Below are 20,706 nucleotides of genomic sequence, written 5' to 3'. Positions count from 1 at the left end.
TGTTATTTCACATAATTTATCATCAACATAATATTTCAAACACATAATCATCTAATTAATGACTATTTGTTTTCAACAATTTATATTCAAAAACAAATAATAAACGAAATTGATAGAAAGTTAATGATCCCTTATTTTTCACACATATTGGTAGAGATATAAAGTCAAATGTTTACATTATAAAAACATATTTTTCTAGTTATATGACTATCTAATTTTAATTCTTATCATAAAGATATTCGTTTTATATGCATATTGTTATTATAAAATATTGGTGTAAATTATATGATAAGTCTATTCATGGAATAAATGATATGATTCAATTGATCAAATTTTTGAATGATCATTAATGACATTCCTCACATTCATATAACAAATCAAACAGCAAATGTACTTATCACCTCAATATGTGTAAACATTAAAACATACTTGAATAACAAACAAAAACATGAATATATGCAAAATTAACACTACATATTTTTTTCAATACTTAAATTCGTAATCGAAAAAAATCAAGTAAGAAAATTTTACCTCAATCAAAAGACATTTATTGTGGAGCGTCGGTAGCGTTGTCAGCAAACGATAGTAGCGATAGCAGCGAAGCAATGATGGCAGCGTTGGCAGCAAACGATAATGGCGTTGGCAGAGGCGTGCGATGACAGGCCGACAATGACGTGGATGGCAACGGCAATGTGCGACGGAGGATTTTGAGGGCAAAATTAAGATTAGGGAAAAATAAGATGAGAATTAGGGGAGGAAGAAGAACATGGGATAGAGGACAAAGGAAAGGGTAATAGTGGAGGAAGAAGAAAATGGAAGAGGAAAAAAAATAAGGTTGTGTGGGAAGAAGCTTCGCTGATAGAGAAAAAAATAGTGAAAAGGGAAAAATAAAAGCTTCGGCGGGGGAGAGAAAAAACAAGAGAAACAGGGAGATAATTTTTTTTTGGAGAAGAGAGAGAAATTAAAACACGATGCAAGATTTTGACTTTTGATTGGAGTTTTACATAAAAATCTACATACTTTTAGATTTATAAATAAATATTTTTTATTTTATTTTTAATCATATTAATTTTTTTTTCTCTAAATATGAGGGGGTGCGATCGCAGCCCCCCCCCCACAGTAGCTACGCCCCTGGGTATTAGGATATATCTCTCACCCCACCAACCTTAAGATGTTTACGATGATCATTCAATTCTTAATTTGATGAATGGAAATAATCAAGTACAGCTTGAATTGATGTCTTCAATCTGGTTCAAGGCCTTGGAAACTTTAGAGCATTATTCAAACAATCTTTCCCAACATAAGACTCTCCAACTTTTATGGACTCAACTCAATGACTCTGTTTTACTCGCCTCCAGTCAATTAGACTAGTCTCTAATTGACTGATTGAACAAAAGTAATTGTTGTATAGCTAATGACTCTTTGAATAGTCATTGGAAATCTTCAGTTCTGGTTCATTATAGTTTGAGCATAAATATTTTGTTCTTTAAACCTCTTACATTCAGATGACTCTTGAGTTTCTTGAACAATTCATTTGACTCCCATGTTGATTGAACACTTCCTTCAAATAAGGTTCATCTTCACTCGATTAAATTTGCTCAAAGATCTTCATTTCACTTAGTTTATACCCTTATAAGATGGAGCTTAGACACAAACTATGACGTGAGATATATTGTCCCTTGGTCGAAAACTTTACTCAAGTCACTAAATAGCCTACCCCTACCGAGACAAACACATCATTACTCAATGATGTTGCTCAAAGACTGAAAGCCTAGATTAACTCAGCATCTCTATCTCCTTTTGTCTTTAGAGCCCAATTATATATAAGAAATTAGTATTATTTGTAAATTAATAAAAGAATTATATACCGAAAGCCTTATGATCAACCAACGGAAAGAAGGCCACCCTAAATCAACCACTATATATATTGACAAGACCACCAGCAAAGAAACTTTCAAGCTAATCCAATGAGCCAACGCCTCCTTGTTAATACGTGCAATTCTCCTAACTTCTGGAATATATTTTTTGAATGCTTCATAGTTTTTTTTTTCTTTTTAATTCGGTATCTGGACGTTCAAAAGTTCAATCCAATTAGCGTTGAAGATGGACGGTCTTTCCTCTGTTCCCATCAGATAAATCCAAAAGTACAACTCCTAAAAGGGTAGCTCAGCTATCACAACAATTGGGACACTATAGACGTAAATTATCCGGCATCATAATTGAATCCTAGATACATGAGAATATCATGGTACCTCTTACTGCTGTACTGTATTTGTTCATACCTGATATCGTCGATTGATAGACTATCGGTGAGCTATTTTCTACGTTGATCAGATCGTTGAACACCAAGAGAGAGGATGTGAGAGCTGGATCACTAGGAACGCCTGTAAAATTTGAGAGAAACTTGCAAAACATAAGAGAAAGAGAGTTAAAATGGAGGTTAGGAGAATGCCCCGGCTCAACTACTCCGACATTAGTCTCCGATGAGGGAGGTGGAGTGTATGTGGGTGTGTATGAGTATCTTTGTCCGTGGAAGCAGGTTTCCTTATATATCCGTTATACGGCGAAGTGTTGGCGCAGCGCGGCTGATAAGAGGGGAGGGGTGAATTACCTACAAATCAAAGATACTTTCCTCAAACTTTTCAACTCTAAAATAATATCAACAATAATAATAAGAAAATAAAATAAAGAAAAGTAGGAAGACTCAGCGAGTTTACTTGGTTACAACCAAAAATGTTGTTAATCCAAGACGGTTGAAAAAGCGCACTAAGAAAGTCTCTTTCTCTGAAAGCGGAGAAGCTTTTTACACACTTGAAGCTCAGACAGTTACTTAGAAGTTGAATACAGAGTTGATTCAAGAGATGATTCAAGCTTCTGGACCAAGGTTATATTTATAGCCTTGGTTAGGGCGCACTGAAGGGTTCCGGTCGTCCTGAGGGGATAAAACTTTATCCCCTACGCACGGATCACGGTTTGACTACAATCTGGATTAAATTCGGGTCCGGGCGCCCGGACTGGTTCCGGACGCCCGGACCCATAAAGTCAACTCCGGTTGTCTTTTTCGTCTGGGACCACTGCTTCGGTTCAGCTCGTCTCAATCCGGGTCTTCTGCTTCGACTCCGCTCGCTTAGGTGATCTCGACCATCCGGAATAGGGCTCACCCGAACCCAACTTCCGACCTGCTCCTCGAGCAGGCTTCCGTCCCGGCTTCTCGTCCCTCGAACGTCGTGCACGTTCTTCTCGTCCACCGGTGTACTCTTCCGCAGCTTTTTCGTCCTTCTGACGCACTGAGTCTGTTGGCTCCCTGCTCGTGTCATCCTTCTCGCTAGCTGTATCTTCCGCTCGACTTCCTGCGCTCTTACAAACTTAGACATAGGGATCAAATAACAAGCAGGACCTAACCTAACTTGGTTGATCACATCAAAACACCCACGGGGTCCAACAATCTTCCCCTTTTTGATGTGCATCAACCCAAGTTCAAGTTAGGATAAAAATAGCAGATAAGTAGTAACTTGAAAGAAATTACTAAACTAACATTTTAAGCATAAAGATTGCAATAAAAAATTTACAACACTAAGTAAAAATAAAACATTTTAAGCATACAACTAGTAATTTTTTACTATTTTGTTAAAAAAAATAGTAACTCCCCCTAAATTATACCTATCTCTCCCCCTTTGATCACATCAAAAAAAATGGGATAATAATTATCAAGCAAAAAATTTCAAGTTTAAAAACAATTTTCTTAAGTAAATACTCAAGTTTTTAAAATAAATCATTTTCAAAATAATTTTTAAGTTAAAGGAAAAAAAAATCAAGAAAAAATTTTTTTTAAGAAAAAAATGTTCTAAGTAAATTTTCTGACTTAAGCCATTTTTAGACAAAATATTTTTGAGAATTAGAAAAAAAAAATTAAACAAGAAAATTTTCTAAGTAAACGAACAAAAAATTCTAACTTAGGCATAATTTACTTTCAATGCTTTTTCTTTCAATATTTCGGTTTCCAGACAATGACGAGGCACTAGTTCTTCTTGGTTATTGGAACAACAACCACTTTCTTAGACAAAGTCTCATAAAGAAATTAATTGTTTAATTTTTCTTGCTGAAAGCGCTAACTTAGAAAAATTAATCTAGAAAGGATTTTAGAACCCGGTATAAGTTCCTTCCTATCGAATTAATCAAAAACTTAGGGGGTACATAACTTTTAGGAACTTTTCTAAGTTGTCCTTGATGTTTTATAATATACCAATTCAATTTTCAAAGATTCTAAGTTTTGATTTTGAAAATTTATTTAAGCATGCATGATCATTTTTCAATTTTTCAATTTTAAATTTAAATTTTTTATTTTCTAACTTTAAATAATTGTACATTTCTAGAGGACATGCTTTTGCTAATTTTAACTTTAACTCACTATTTTCCTTTTCTAATTTAACTAAATCTTTAATGAGTACTTTAATAAATTGAAAAGACTGCTTGGGAGTTAGATTACGTACCTCACTTACCTCTATTTCTGATGCTCCCCCTTCATCGCAGCTTTCTTCTTTTGATGATCCTCCCCCTTTATCTATGCTCATCTCTAAGCTGGATTCTTCCAAAAGATGGTTGGCCATCAGTGCTAATCCTGAGAAGGCTTCGACTTCTAATTCCGAGGATGATGATTCATCCCATGTAGCCTTCAGACTCTTGCGTTTAGAGGGCGTCGGTCTTTTGTACTTTTCCTTTTCGTTGTTTTTTTCTTCATCTTCGGGCAGTCATCCTTGATGTGCCCTTCTTCATTACAATTGTAACAACGGACCGTCCTTTTGTTGTGTCGATGCTTTTTCGACTGCGATATAAATTTATTAGTTTTAATAAATTTATTTAACTTTCTTACCAACAATGCCGCTTCAATTTCGTCGATTGATGCTTCAGAGTCGGGATCGTCTATCTCGACTTGTAGGGCAACATTGAGATTTGACTTCACTTGATTCGGTTCTGCAATACGAGACTCGTGAAGTTCGAAAGTAGAAAATAAATTTTCTAAAGTACTTACCTCAAAGTCCTTAGAGATGTAGTAAGCATCTACTAAGGACGCCCACTCAGGAGTTCTTGGAAAGGCGTTGAGCGCATATTGGATAGAATTTTGGTTCGTTACCGATTCTCCGAGATTGGCCAGTTAAGTTATTAGCTCCTTTATTCTTGCTTAGAGTTGCGCTACCTTTTCATCGTTGTTCATCCGGAGATTTGTCAGCTGAGTCCAAAGGATATCGCGCCTTGCTAATTTCGCTTCTGAGGTGCCTTCGTGGAGCTCCAGGAATTTTTCCCAGAGGTCTTTGGCAGAATCGTAGCTTCCGATCCGACTTACCTCCTGGGACAGCAGCACGCTGAGCAGATGGAACTCTGCCTTTCCATTGGCCACGAAATCAGCTTGCTCCTTCTTCGTCCATTGGTATTCTTCTTTGTCTTTTGGAGTTGTAAAATCATATTTCGTAGTTATAAGAATATCGAAATCCGTTTTAAAAAATTCCTCCATTCTTCGCTTCCATGTAGCGAAGTCTCCGTCGAATTTCAGAGGATGAATGCTTGTTCTGGCCATCGTCTTGATCTTGATGCTTCAGTCGGCGGTCAGTCCTTATGAGGCGGTCTGGCTCTGATACCACTTGTTGGCTCAGCGACAAGAGGGAGGGGTGAATTGCCTACAAATCAAAGACACCCTCCTCAAACTTTTCAACTCTAAAATAATATCAACAATAATAATAATAAAATAAAATAAAGAAAAGTAGGAAGACTCAGCGAGTTGACTTGGTTACAACTAAAAAGGTTGTTAATCCAAGGCGGTTGAAAGACCGCACTAAAAAAGTCTCATTCTCTGAAGGCGGAGAAGTCTTTTACACACTTGAAGCTCAGACAGTTGCTTAGAAGTTGAATACAGAGTTGATTCAAGAGATGATTCAAACTTCTGGACTAAGGTTATATTTATAACCTTGGTCGGGGTGCCTCGAAGGGTTCCGGGCGCCCTAGGGGATAAAACTTTATCCCCTACGCACGGATCACGGTTTGACCGCGATCTTGATTAAATTTGGGTTCAGGCGTCCGGAAGGGTTCCGGGCGCCTCGGACTGTTCCGAGCGCCCATACCCATAAAGTCAACTCCGGTTGTCTTTTTCGCCCGGGACCTCTGTTCCGGTTCAGCTCGCCTCGATCCGGGTCTTCTACTCCGGCTCCGCTCGCTTGGGTGATCTCGGCCATCCGGAATAGGGTTCACCCGAACCCAACTTCCGGCCTTCTCCTCGAGCAGGCTTCCTGATCCGGTGGTAAGAGCCCGGGATCCCCTAACGAGGGGTCAACGCGCCACGTGTAGGTCAAAAGGCCAGGTGGTCCGTCGAAGAAGGGTGAGCCGACCGGACTCATGAGAAAAGGGCAAGCCGATCGGTCTGTCAGTAAACATCTGATAGTAAAAGGTACCCTGACAGGGATCGGGGTTCCGACGCTCAATGAAACAGTAAATAATGACCGAGCGGAAGGCCTAAGAGAAGGCAGGAAGTAATGGGTGCGCCGCCCAGCCGGCGCAGGGAATTATGGCCGTCCGGACGGCGCTCTTCGTCTAGCCGGTCGGACGGACGTCCTGGCCGGCGGTGGGTAAATAGGGACAGGAACATCTGCTGACAGCCGTCAAGTCATATGGCTAGCTCATACTCCTAGACTGACAACGGGGTGTCCTGTTGTCCCATCGAAGGCACGATGGGACTGTTGAAGTATAGCGTCAGGTAAGCTTTCTGACAAACCCATACCGAGGTATGGGCTGCGGACATGTACGCGCCTCGGTGGGCGTGTAGAAGCTCTTTCACCGCTCTATATAAAGAGCCGCAGACTTCGCCGGAGGTACGGGAGATACAAGCTTTGGAGCTACTGTTTCCACCACTTGCTTACCTGACTTGAGCGTCGGAGGGTCGCCGCCGGGAACCCCTTCCCGGCCCGACTTCTGTGCAGGTTCGCCGGAACTTCGTAAGACTAGCCGGAGATCTACATCAGCAACCCGGAGAGCGCCACGTGCCCAGCGTCCGTTGATTCAGCGTTCGGACAGGATCACTTCCGTCCCGGCTTCTCGTCCCTCGAATGTCGCACACGTTCTTCTCGTCCACCGGTGTACTCTTCAGCAGTTTTTTCATCCTTCGGACGCACCGAGCCCGTCGGCTTCATGCTCGTGTCATTCTTCTCGCTAGCTGCGTCTTCCGCTCGACTTCCTGCGCTTCTAAGCTCCTACACACTTAGACACAGGGATCCAATAACAAGCAGAACCTAACCTAATTTGGTTGATCACATCAAAATACCCATGGGGTCCAACACGAAGTAGGTGTCAAAGTCAAGAGTATTGGCTGACGTGGTGGTCAAAGTTCAGAGAGAGTCAATTTAAGTGGCATGCCCTTGAGCTAACTCATTCAAATCCGATTGGACTCCATGTCCGATCAGACAGGGTCGGATTGGACTTTCCGGCTGAATAGATGGCGATCGCCGGATAACTTGAATCGTCAAAAGTAGTCTAAACTGTACTATCATATTAGTACCCAACCCTTCTTATCCAATTGGACCTGATTGTGGGTGAGGCCCGATCGGATATCATGAAAGGTTAGGGTCACTGTAGGAATATCATCAAAGCCCCTCAAGGTCTAAAAAGGCTCTCCTGTAATAGATAGCAGCCCATCAGCCCATTCGACCCATTAGCATGATATCTCTTTCAACGTCGTGCATAACGGCTGTCAGAGAATTACTGAAATATCCTCTGCATAACCAATATAGTGGACACTTCCGTTATCTCTATGCAGAAGTGGGTCGGTACAATTAGGGCAGGATGATAATATGCTAGTATGGCTGGTCTTATTATAGCAATATGCCTCGTTATATGTGCTATGAAAAATGACACTATAAGGGGTCCCTTCCTCACACGTAGACAAGCTTTTCCGGTGACTCTTCATTATTTCTAATCACTATTCTTCACTTATTCTTATTGATCCTCCTTACTAACTTTAGTGTCAGAGTGACTGTGCCAGGAATTCCTCCTTGGTCCATTTACTAATGTTTTCTTCTCCCTCCATTTTATGTGACGTGAAGGGCTCCCTCGTGGTTGAAGACTCTTCTCGTTCAAGGTCTTCTTGCTGTCAGTGCACTTGTCAGCTAATGCACTTGTCATCTCATTAGCTGTTCATCTTTGCTGACTGTAGACAAGAACATCCATGATGTAAAAAAGGCATATTATCTCTACGGGTATTAATTGATGAAATATCATACTCCAATAGAAAAAATATTACATCGTCATATCAGAAGTTCATATTGTTCACGTTTTGTACCATAGAAGATCTTATGGGATCACACTATAACGACTATACTACTTTACGTATTTTGACAACTCATATCCCTCATGCTTCGACAACCTACGCGTTGTTGCTATGTTAAACCATGTATTATCGAGATAGTTGGGTCGAAGGACATAAAACATAAGGAGAGGAGTGTTAGATTGAACCGGACGTCCGATGGATAGATCGAGTGTATGCCCGAGAGGAAAGTCTGATCAGCAGACCCGAGAGAATACTCTGATCAACGGAGATGGGGGAAGAATCTAATACAATCCACATCAGTACCTCTTGTAACACATTGCTTGGTAACCAATTTATTGTCATTACCTCCTGTTATCTACTAATATAATAATGGCTGCACTCATCGTCATTGTCCATACCAGATCGTATGGGATTTATCAAGATGTTTGGATTTACAATATCTCCAAAGCAGAGCAATGCAGATGCAGTACAGTGGCAGCACAATCTCTCCTCACTGATTAGGCAGGCAGATAGGCTTTTGTCCTGTCATCTTCTCACTGTATGAAACGATTGATGATCACCGACCAAGTTTCAGATTCTTCTCCGTGCTCAGTGGAAATCTCCATTCCAAGGAAAGTGATCTCGAACAGAAAAGCAACCATTGCCAACCTCCAACTCTTCCTCCTTCCCCTTACTTTATGCCCATACCCATGGCCATGGCCCTTTACCTTTCTCATATACAATTCTACACAGCCAATGACCAAAAAGTCACGAGCCGACCAAATCTAAATGAGCCAAGAAAAGAAAGAACAGAATAAAATTAATACAACAAAATCTCAATTTTTATCCACTGTTCATCTTTCTTTCCTTGAAACTGAAACAATTAGAATTACCACGAAAAACTATCTTCTGTTTTACGTGAATCATCGATCAATGTTGCTAGTGATCGGACTCGGCTCGGCTCATGTGAATTCTTCCAAGAATTGGTCGCCGTTGCTTCTGATCGTCACCCAATCGTCGCCCCATCTCCAGCAAGGATTGTGGCCGCCGATTAATTGCTCCATCCTCGTCGACGGATCACCCGCCGAGGGTCGTTCGTCGGCTTCGTCCTCCCCTTCCGGTAGCGTCTCCCACATTGCCTGGTCGAGAATGCTCTTCGGGGACACCCACCGCCGCTCGACGTCCGATTTTGACATTCCCGACGGTGAGGAGGAGGAGGAGCTCACGAACTCGTGCTGGAGGAGCTGCTCCGCCGTCCACCGCTCCCGGGGATCCCTCACCAAGCACTTGCTCAAGAAGTCCTTCCCCTCGCGGGATAGCCAGCCAGGGGGCTCCGGAACATCCGGCGAGAAAGCGATCCGGTGAAGCGCGGCCGCGAGGTCGGAGACGTCGGGCCACGGCCCCCGCCCGGTGGCCATCTCGATCACGGTGCAGCCGAGGGCCCACACGTCGCCCGGCGGCCCCTGCTCTTCCCCGCGGACCACTTCGGGCGCCATGAACATGGGCGTGCCCCGTATTCCGCCGCGCTCTTCCCCAATCCGGCGGGCGCATCCCAAGTCGGCGAGCTTGGCGGTGCCGTCGGAGCCAATCAGGACGTTCCGCCCCTTGACGTCGCAGTGGACGACCCCGCTCGAGTGGAGGTAAGCCAATCCCCGGAGCACGCTTCCGGCGTTGGACCTAATCGCCGCCTCCTCCAGCCGCCCGCCCCGCTTCGCCACGTCGTCCGCCAGCGATCCCCTCGCCGCGTACTCCAACAAAAGGTTGTAGCTGCGGCTTCCCGAGGCCCAATCGGAGCTGACATCGAACCCGAAGCAAGTGACCACGTAAGGCGAATCCAGGGACGCGAGGATCCTCTGCTCGTGCTGCAGGGAGGCCGAGCGCGAGAGCTCCGCCGACTTGACGGCGAAGACATTTCCGGAGGAAAGGTCGGTGGCGACGGAGACATCGGAGGAGGATCCGCGGCCGATGAGCGGCCCCCGACTCCACCTCCCGATCCTCATCCTACCCCCGAAACAGAGGACCCCCGAGGACAAGAAAAATGTCAATGGCGGAGTGGAGAAGGCGAAAGATTTATTTTATACCCACAAAAGTCGAAAACCGCCACGAGGCAGCAATGGCATTTGGGGTGGCCATCGGCCACTTGCTCGTTGGCGGCCGAGCGCAGAAGTGCACCCGCGAACATTAATTTAAGGCCACGGCCATGGCGCGTGAGACATGAGGTCACCGCGCGCACCCTCGCTCAGCGGGCGTGGCCCACGACACCTCCAGAGCCGCTCGCGCTCGGCGAATGATTGATCGGTGGTGACAGATTAGGTACGGTTTGTCCCTTTCGGAAGAAGATGGCAGCCAATCAGCTGAGCCGACGAAACATGGAAAACGCGAAGCAGGCGAGCAATGTGACCGACCGACCGAGCGATCGATGGATCGATTCGGCGGTAAGTGGCGAGGAGGATGCCTCACCCTCAACGGCCCCAACAAATGACAGCGTCGCAGTGCGGCGGTTGGGTTTTGGTAGCTGCTCGCTTCATTCATTCTGGTTCGGCTAACCAAACAGTAACAATTGAATTGTTGTACCAAATCAGTAATTTCTTTGTTCGTTCGTTTCTTTCCTTCTTTCTGTCATTTTTGGATGGGACGGTTGAACTGTTGATGCGAAGCTTTAGGCGCACGCTTTGCTAATGATCAGTGCCGCTGCAGCGTAGGCATTATGCAGCGGTGGGTTTAATGTAGCGTAGGAGCAAAGTTTTGAATTAGGTAGGGGGGAATGGACCACGTTGGAAGAAAGAAGGCAGGCATGCAAAATATGTGCACGAGGAGGTTCTACTGACTGTGCTTGGATTCTGCTGGCCAACAGTTGAGGGGTAGCTTAGCTAGTAGGTTGGATTGTATCTAGATGCATAGGGCAGGTGCCACCAGCCAACCATCGGATGCTACCAATCATGGTTATCATTGCATCTTTGCCATGGGGTGTGGATTGTTCTCCTTAATTAATATATATATATATATATATATATATATATATATATGGAGAAATGATCTCCTGCGATATATTTCTTGCGATTTTGATGCGGTTACCTCCCTGATCGATCTGGTGACCGATCAGGGAACCTCTTGATCGGTCTGTAGACTGATCAGATCATTTTCTGATCGGTCTACAGACCGATCAGAAATTTCCCTGATCGGTCAGGAGGTTCCCTGACCGATCAGGAGTTTCCCTGATCGGTCTGTAGACTGATCAGGAGGTTTCCTGATCGGTCCAGAGACTGATCAGGAATATACGTGGACTAAACTGCACCGATGCCGCAGCATAAGCACCGCAGGCTAACATTTCCGTATATATATATGAGTAAAAATATATTTTAAAAAAACGTGTCTTTCTATTTAAATTATTGAAAGGGTGTTGTTTTTATATTTATAATTGAAATAATAATCCATCCCATCACCTTTTATTTTTATTCTCCAAAATATTCTTTATTTTTAGTTGTCCTGACTGTAATTCATAATTGCTGCAATGGGGACATTTTAATTTTGATCAAAATATTAATAATATTTTATTGTACTGATTCTATTTTATTATAGATCAATATTGATATTATATTGTAATAATTATAAATTATAATTACTACCTAGATAATTTATCTTTGTTAACCTTATATCTTAGAGTAGCTACGATCTTAACTATTCCAATTATATAAACTCAGTTAGTCATGGGATGATTGATCTTGTCCTATAAAATTTTTTCGTCGATCATCAGTAATTACATCATAGCCCTAGGGGTGGAAATGATAATTTCAATTTGCATTTACATCCTCCAAAAATAAAAAAACATATTTTCAAAAAAAAAAATCCAATTGTACTAGTAATTATGGATCATATAATTATATTGAAGTTATTTTTTTTATATGTTGCAGTAGACTCATAAGTGTTTTAACAGTGTCGAAAATAAAAATATTTTTGAAATTGAAAATGAGGTGAGACGGATTGAGATATTACTCCAATCATAAATGAAAACGATAGTTTTTACAATTCCAATAAAAAGAAACATCATCCTTTCAGGTTTTATTAAAAAAAATTTAGAAGAACACTTAGCTTGTCAGTACAGTTCTTGTTAAAAAATAAAAATGCTCCTGTAAAAAAATGTAAAAATAATACCATAACCTATTTCTCCAATTTATTTAAAATTATAATATATAGAGCACTCTTTTATAAAATGTTCTCTATCAATTTATCAAAATATTGCTATAATAATTTAAGGTGATTTTGATCAAATTAAAACTATTTTGATCAAGTTAATTTTTTTTTACAATGTTGATAAAAAAAATAAAAAAATCAGCACTCTATGTATAGTAATTATGATTAAGTTGAGTTAGTTTTCCTTAATAAGTTGTATAACTATGGTCATATTATTACAATAGCACTGGAATAAAGTATTTTTACGATGAAAATATATTAGGACACTAAAAATAAATTTAAAAGGTGGGGCCCACTTTTTTTTTTTATGGAATTTATATATATTTTTTAAAGTAAATATTAATTCGTGTTTAGAAAAAAAATAAATAAACAAATCTAAAACAATGTTTTTTAATAAGTGTCCAACAAAAATACTCACGAAGGATCTTTCTCCTGAGATCTTTTCCTATTTCTATCTTAGTAAATCTTAAAATCTTTAAATATAAAGTAAACATCTTGACATCTATAAAATAGTAAACATCTATATAAATAAAGGGACTTTTTTTATTTTTCATCGGATCCTTCAAAATCTAGCCTGACTCTTATCCATAATTTGAATTTCAACTATATACTAATATACTACATGACAGTTTCCTCTAGTGGATATCTGAATTATCAAAAAAATAAAAAAATAATACTTTTGTGAACTATGTAACATATATAAGGGAATGAAAGCCTTTCTTACACTTCTTGTTCATCCACATCTTTTTCTTCCTTATCATTGTTCCATTCAATGGCTTCCATAGTCTTCCTTAAAACATGCTTCAATTCCTTTTTCTTTAAATTTGAAACGGAGAACATACAATACCTCGTGGAAGGTATTTTTTTTCACCTAATTTATTCTCAAAGCTATTGTTTTTGTTACAAGGAGATAGTAATAAACTAATATATTTGAAAGAGGAGTTAGTAATAAACTCTTCGTTTGTCACGATCTTTGTTTCTTTTTCATACATTTCTAAAATCCTAATTAAGATAGTGTTTATCTAAATGTCAATAGGTTTTGTTAGTGCAATCATGCTTTAGCTTCATCCTATTAGACTAAGGTATTTTGATATTTGATCGAAGGTATATAATTGACTTTTAAGTGTTTATGTTAGGCTAATATGTCGTGTCAAAATTGATAAAAATTGACTGAATATTCGACAAAAAAAAAAAAATAGAAGTTCAACATGCATTGGCAATAGAAGAAGGCCAACACTTGTTGGTAATGGAAGAAGTTCAACAAGTGTTGACAATGAATGAAGTCCGGCAAGTATTGTCATTAGAAAAATTCGATAGGGGTTGGCAGTACTGAATGAAGACTAATAGGCTTTGAAAATGAAAATTTTTTTATAGGTATTGGCAAGTTTAGTCTAATCGAGATTGACAAAATGTTTGAGAAGTGAACATTCATAATAAGTTTAGGTTGAATAGATACTTGCAAGTGAAAATCTTGATAGGTCAAGATTGAGCAATATAAAATAACTAAATAATGGAATCTCAAAGATAAAATCTCTTGGTAAAGGAAGATCCAGAGAAATGGCCTCTTGACAAGAGAAGTCCTCAAGGCAATGCCTCTTAGTAAGATGAAGATGCCTAGAGGCATATATGACCTTTTGGCAAGGAACTCTAAGTGAGATAAGAACCTACCAGTACAAGATTTCAAGTGAACTTAGGTGAGGGTTTGATGGTGGAGTTGGTCAAAATCGATGATCTAGTTAACCGAAGGTTAGATTGAGTAAACTGTTAGTTAAATCAATCAATATAATATTTCTATATATTTATGTTTTTTTTTTATAATTCAGCTCTTTAAACGTACTAATTCTAAAGATGATCGATCCTTTATACAATATAAGAGTAAATCCGGATTAAATAATAGACTAGAAAAAAAAAACAATTAACTGGTGAACAAATGTACGATTGATGACAACTGAAAGCTAGAAGATCATCTGACAAGGACTAATATGAGTTTTTAGGTGATATATGAAGTATAGAACTAGAAAATTGGATTTGTCAAGTTGAAATCCATTGGGAATTAGACAGTCAATTGGAAGCAGATGCAGTCGATTAACAAATTCATTAGCAGGCTAAAAGTTGCAGCAATCAATCAACTAGATAAGTGATCTGTTGATTGATCGGATAGAAAACATGTAGTCGTTGTTTGGAACATAAAGACCATAATTTTTTTTAATTCCCATGCAGTGGCGGATCTAGGAATTCAAACATGGAGGGATGATCATGACGAAGATGTTCCTCATCCTCGGCTCCTGTAACGCCACCCTTCTTCCTTCCCATGAAAGTTTCTCGGTGGAAGTGGTTTAGCAAAGCAAGGCTGAGAGTAATTAACCTTCAAAAGCTAATTAACTGCTCAATCTTCAATGTTTATTGGTTCCACCTGATCACCTCTGCAACAATAGTTATATTTCCTTTGAAGTGTTGTTGCAAATAATACATGCTCTTTGTTGCTTTTTTTTACTAGTCCAGAATAAATAGTGCTGCAAATTTCCAGGAATTGGAGAGTCGCCATGGCACCATGCATGCATCTCTAGCTAGTCCTTCACCGTTACGAGAGCACACATTAATGCTGCTTTGACTGTCTTCCTGTTGGCGCTTGTCTTGCCCTCCCCTTCCCTTGCAGCCACACACACCAGAGCACCATCTCGACAGTCCTCGGCATAAAGTGTCATCCGGCAAATGAATAGAAGGCATGAACCAATGAGTGAGTCATTCGGTATGTCACCTGTCAATCGACACAGCAATCCTTATTCAATTCCAATCTACTTACGTTTCGCCCTCTCCTTATCCCTTTGCTTTTAGTTATCAGCGACACAGCAGTGTGAGAAATAATCCTCTCCACGTCATTTTTTTTATATTTTATTATCTTGATAATTAGTTATTACTTGGTCTAGATCCTATTTTTATGGATCTCATCTAGATCCTATTTTTATGGATCTTGTGTTCGTGCTCTTATCATTTGTGATGCTATATAAAGAGTCCTAGAGGCATGTAGAAGACATCTCATTGTAAGGTTTCCTTTCATAAGTGAAGTTCCTATTTGTCCTATTCTTCTTGTTTCTTCTTGTGTGCTGTGTGCTTTGAGTGTGCTGTCCTATTCGATTCTAGGCCAACATCTGGTATCAGAGCATTGGTAGTATAAGACATCCAAGAATCTACAATTCCATAAAATGTCGAGCATCTCAGTAAAGGAGAACGGCGGAGTGCCATTTCCCTATCCGATGCTAAGTCCTCACAATTATACTGTGTGGGCAATAAAGACAGAGGCGATCCTTGATGCCCAGGGAGTCTGGGAGGCGGTGGAGCCAGCGGAAGGAGCCCAGGTGGATGCAAAAAAGGACAAAAAGGCAAGTGCATACATCCTGCAGTGTGTCCCCGAAGACATCCTTCTCCAGATCGCAACAAAGAAGACGGCGAAGGAAGTCTGGGACAGCCTCAAGATGAGGTACCTTGGTAGTGATCGGGTGAAGAAGGCACGTGTACAAACATTGAAGAGCGAGTTCGACGCTCTCCGAATGAAAGAGACCGAAACGATTGATGAGTTTGTTGGTAAACTCAGCGCCCTAAGCAGCAAGTTCTCCACCCTTGGTGCCACGCTTGAAGATTCCTCGTTGGTAAAAAAATTGCTCGATTCTGTCCCTGATAAATTCTTTCCTATTGTTGCTGGTATTGAGCAATTCTACGACCTTGAGTCTATACCATTTGAGGAGGTTATAGGGCAACTGAAGGCGTACGAAGAACGAACGCTACGACTACGCAGCAACACCAACGGCACTGAAGGTGAGCTCCTATTAACCCATGCCGAATGGCAAATGCGACAGAAGGGGAGCAACGTGGACACTTCGTCAGGAGGAAAGGGGCGTGGGTCCAGCAGCCCTAGTCGTGGCAAATGGCGTGGACGTGGGCGAGGGCGCGGTCGTGGTCGTGGTACGCAACGCCAAGACAGTGCAGGAGGGACTAGCGGCAACAACAGTGGCACTCGAGACAAGAGACATATAAAATGTTTCAATTGCGAGAAAATGGGACATTATGCATCCGAATGCTACAACAAGCGGCGTGATGATGAGGCTCACCTCACTTGTGCCACCGATGAAGAGTCGACACTGATGATGACCGTGTCCCACGAGGAGTCTGACACTAGGCATGAGCGGCAGGATACCATTCTGCTCAGTGAAGATAGGTTGCTACCGGAGATGTACCGCGGTGTTAAGAAAGAAGATAAAGACGTCTGGTACCTTGACAACGGTGCCAGCAACCACATGACTGGCCATCGTGAGAAGTTTCAAGAACTAGATGAAACCATCACCGGGAGGATGAGATTTGGCGATGGATCAACCATTGAGATCATGGGCAAGGGGACGGTTGTGTTCGAATGCAAGAATGGCGATCGGAAGGCTCTCCACGAGGTATACTACATTCCGAAACTTTGTAGTAATATCATAAGTCTCGGTCAATTGATAGAAACTGGGAACGAAGTGCACATGGAGAAAGATATCATGAAGGTGATTGATAGGAGCGGGAAGCTCTTGATGCGGGTAAAGCGAACACAAAATCGCTTGTACAAGGTAACCTTGAAGACATGCAAGCAAGTCTGTCTCCTAGCAAGCCTAGAAGACCCAACCTGGTTATGGCACACAAGGCTCGGACATGTCAATTTTCACGATTTGAAGCTGTTAGGGGAGAAGAAATTGGCAGTTGATGTACCTCCATTGCCCCAGCCGAACAAGCTTTGTGAGGTATGTGTGGTCGCTAAACATGCAAGGTCACCATTCCCGCACCAAGCAAACTTCAGAGCGACAAAGCCGTTGGAACTTCTCCATGCTGATATTTGCGGGCCAATTTCACTAAGTACACTGGCTGGTAACAAATATTTCTGTTTGATTGTTGATGATTATACAAGATGGATGTGGGTATTTGTATTGGCAGCAAAGAAAGATGTATTCCAAGCATTCAAGAAATTCAAGTCCGTGACGGAGAACACGACTGAGTACAAGATCAAAACACTTCGGACAGACCGTGGCGATGAGTTTCTATCCACAGAGTTCACTCGATTATGTGAAAATGAAGGGATCGAGCGGCACTTTACGGCTCCCTACACACCCCAACAGAATGGCGTTGTAGAGCGCCGTAATCGTACTGTGATGGCCATGGCAAGATCTCTCCTCAAGGGTACACATATGCCGGCAAGGTTCTGGGGAGAGGCAGTTAGGCATGCTGTCTATTTGCTAAATCGTCTCCCAACTAAGGCGCTAGGAGACCGTACCCCATTTGAAGCTTGGATGGGGAGAAAGTCACATCTTGCCCACTTGAGAGTGTTCGGTTGTGTTGCATACGTGAAAAATACAACCCCTCACATGAAGAAACTTGACGACAGAAGTTCACCCATGGTATACTTGGGTGTCGAGGAAGGTTGCAAAGCTCATCGTCTATTTGATCCAAGGCATGACAAGCTACAAGTAAGTAGAGATGTAGTATTTCAAGAAAATAGTGAATGGACATGGACTGCAGGTGCTAACCATGAAGAAAACTTACCGGAGTTTATGGTGGAGGATGCACTCGACACCGACGAGGTGATTGTTGTAGCAGACATTGAGGCAGGAACAGAAGATGTCGCACCACCGGCAACAGCCGTGGTACCCATGACAAGAGCATCAAGTCCATCTACATCATCATCGAGCACCCATACAACTACCTCACCTGACTCTCATGAAGGGCCAGTTCGGTTTAGGTCCATTGCCGATATATATGCCAACACTGAGGAAGTGGTTGGTATTGATGAAGAAGAAAATGAGGTAATGCTGATGATGTCTGAAGAGCCGACCTGTTACCAAGAGGCTGCAACTGAGGCTTGCTGGTACGAAGCAATGGAGGAAGAACTGGAAACTATTAAGATGAACAAGACCTGGACCCTAACTGAGCTCCCATTAGGCCACAAACCTATTGGCCTAAAGTGGGTGTACAAACTGAAGAAAGATTCAGCGGGGAAAGTTGTTAAGTATAAAGCAAGATTAGTTGCTAAAGGTTATGTACAGAGACAAGGCATCGACTTTGAAGAGGTATTTGCACCGGTCGCTAGACTTGATACTATTCGAGTCATTCTTGCATTTGCAGGGAATCAAAGCTGGGAGGTACACCATCTAGATGTGAAGTCAGCATTCCTTAACGGAGAGTTAGAAGAAGAAATATACGTCTCTCAACCGGAAGGGTTTGAGGTACAAAATCAGAAACATAAGGTGTACAGGTTATTCAAGGCCCTCTATGGGCTGCGGTAGGCTCCACGAGCTTGGAACATGCGGCTGAACAGGAGTCTGGTAGAGCTCGGCTTCAAAAAATGTATTCAAGAACATGCAGTATATACAAGAGGTGAAGGAGAAGCAAGTATACTTGTTGGAGTGTATGTCGACGATCTCATCGTGACAGGAGGTAGCACAGAGAAAATCAACAAGTTCAAACAACAAATGATGACAGAATTTGAGATGAGTGATTTGGGTCTTCTCTCCTACTACTTAGGGATTGAAGTGGAGCAACAGAAGAGCCGAATTTCACTTAGACAATCAGCTTATGCCAAGAAAATTCTATCTCAATTCAAGATGGCAGACTGCAATGCCACAAAGCATCCAATGGAATCTAAGACACAGTTGCATAAGGACTTGGAAGGGACTCCAGTTGACGCCACGGAGTACAGGCGCATTGTTGGTTGTCTGAGATATTTGCTTCACACACGGTCGGACCTGTCATATTCTGTTGGAATGGCGAGCAGATATATGGAGAGGCCTACAATCATGCATCACAGGGTGATCAAACAGATTCTCAGGTATTTAAAAGGTACAATTTATTTTGGGCTTGTTTACATAAAGGGACCCCAGGAAATTGGTATATTCGGCTACTCGGACAGTGATTTAGCCGGCGATCTCGATGGAAGGAAAAGCACAAGTGGAATGACTTTCTATTTTAATGAAAGTTTGGTGTCCTGGAACTCACAGAAGCAGAAGACAGTGGCGCTTTCATCTTGTGAGGCAGAGTTCATGGCAGCCACAACTGCGGCCTGCCATGCTTTGTGGTTGAGGAGCCTTGCCAGTGAATTAACAGGTGTAAAGCCAAAACCGGTAACTTTGTTTGTTGACAACAAATCCGCCATAGCTCTCATGAAGAATCCGGTATTTCATGGTCGAAGCAAGCATATAGATACAAGGTTTCATTTTATCAGAGAATGCATCGAGAAGGGACAGATTGTGGTGGAGTTCGTTAATACCGGAGAACAGCGAGCCGATGCGTTAACTAAAGCATTGCCAGGAGTGAAGTTAGCTGCCATGCGACAACTACTCGGCGTCCGTGATCTACAATCATGTCAGGATTAGGGGGAGTAATGTGAGAAATAATCCTCTCCACGTCATTTTTTTTATGTTTTATTATCTTGATAATTAGTTATTACTTGGTCTAGATCCTATTTTTATTGATCTCATCTAGATCCTATTTTTATGGATCTTGTGTTCGTGCTCTTATCATTTGTGATGCTATATAAAGAGTCCTAGAGGCATGTAGAAGACATCTCATTGTAAGGTTTCCTTTCATAAGTGAAGTTCCTATTTGTCCTATTCTTCTTGTTTCTTCTTGTGTGCTGTGTGCTTTGAGTGTGCTGTCCTATTCGATTCTAGGCCAACAAGCAGCGCACTAGATCCGGTGGACGACGACATAATTGCGACTGTCATATTGAAATTAAATTTGATTTTAGATAAAAAATAATAAGAAATTAATATGGAGTTAGTGGATGAGATAGAATTTGATAATGTGGTAATCTTGATAAGTATAAGAGTTCATGGAGATAGAATTTGATAAAGTGATAATTTTGATAAGGATAAGAGTTCGTGAAGATAGAATAAAGAAAAAATAAAATCTAAATTCAATGAATCTGATATTAGTGTTTATCCAATAAACTTTTATATATATATATATATATATATTTCAATGAATGAAGCAAGTTGAGTTCGTTTGTTTTATTCTCATCTTCCATGTAGAGTGAATTCTTCTCCCATAATTCTTTTTCCAACAAAGTGGTATCAGAACTAGGTTTAATAGTGGTATGGTTCTCTTCCAAATTCCAGTACTCAAGGCGAGTAATTATGATAACTGGAGTATCAAGATGAAGGTGCTTCTTGGAGCTCATGATGTTTGGGAAGTTATAGAAAAATGCTACG

At 41.4% G+C, this 20,706-nt stretch overlaps 2 protein-coding genes across 2 annotated transcripts; one reads left to right on the top strand and one right to left on the bottom strand.

Moving 5' to 3' along the window:
* Window positions 1-8,936: 8,936 nt before the first annotated feature.
* Window positions 8,937-10,452, bottom strand: LOC121976891 (mitogen-activated protein kinase kinase kinase 17-like). The gene is made up of 2 exons (XM_042529290.1): window positions 9,181-10,452; window positions 8,937-9,072 (listed from the first exon to the last, which is right to left on the bottom strand). Exon 1 carries the CDS (start codon window positions 10,285-10,287, stop codon window positions 9,250-9,252), a length of 1,038 nt encoding a protein of 345 aa, XP_042385224.1. The 5' UTR covers window positions 10,288-10,452; the 3' UTR covers window positions 8,937-9,072; window positions 9,181-9,249.
* An 8,349-nt stretch (window positions 10,453-18,801) lies between these two features.
* LOC121978728 (uncharacterized mitochondrial protein AtMg00810-like) lies at window positions 18,802-19,869 on the top strand. The gene has a single exon (XM_042531028.1). The coding sequence runs from the start codon at window positions 18,802-18,804 to the stop codon at window positions 19,867-19,869; it is 1,068 nt and encodes a 355-aa protein (XP_042386962.1).
* Window positions 19,870-20,706: the final 837 nt, after the last annotated feature.

The sequence above is a fragment of the Zingiber officinale genome, chromosome 4B (genome assembly GCF_018446385.1).
Source record: "Zingiber officinale cultivar Zhangliang chromosome 4B, Zo_v1.1, whole genome shotgun sequence".
NCBI lineage: Eukaryota > Viridiplantae > Streptophyta > Magnoliopsida > Zingiberales > Zingiberaceae > Zingiber > Zingiber officinale.
This window is presented reverse-complemented; position numbering and strand designations above follow the sequence as displayed.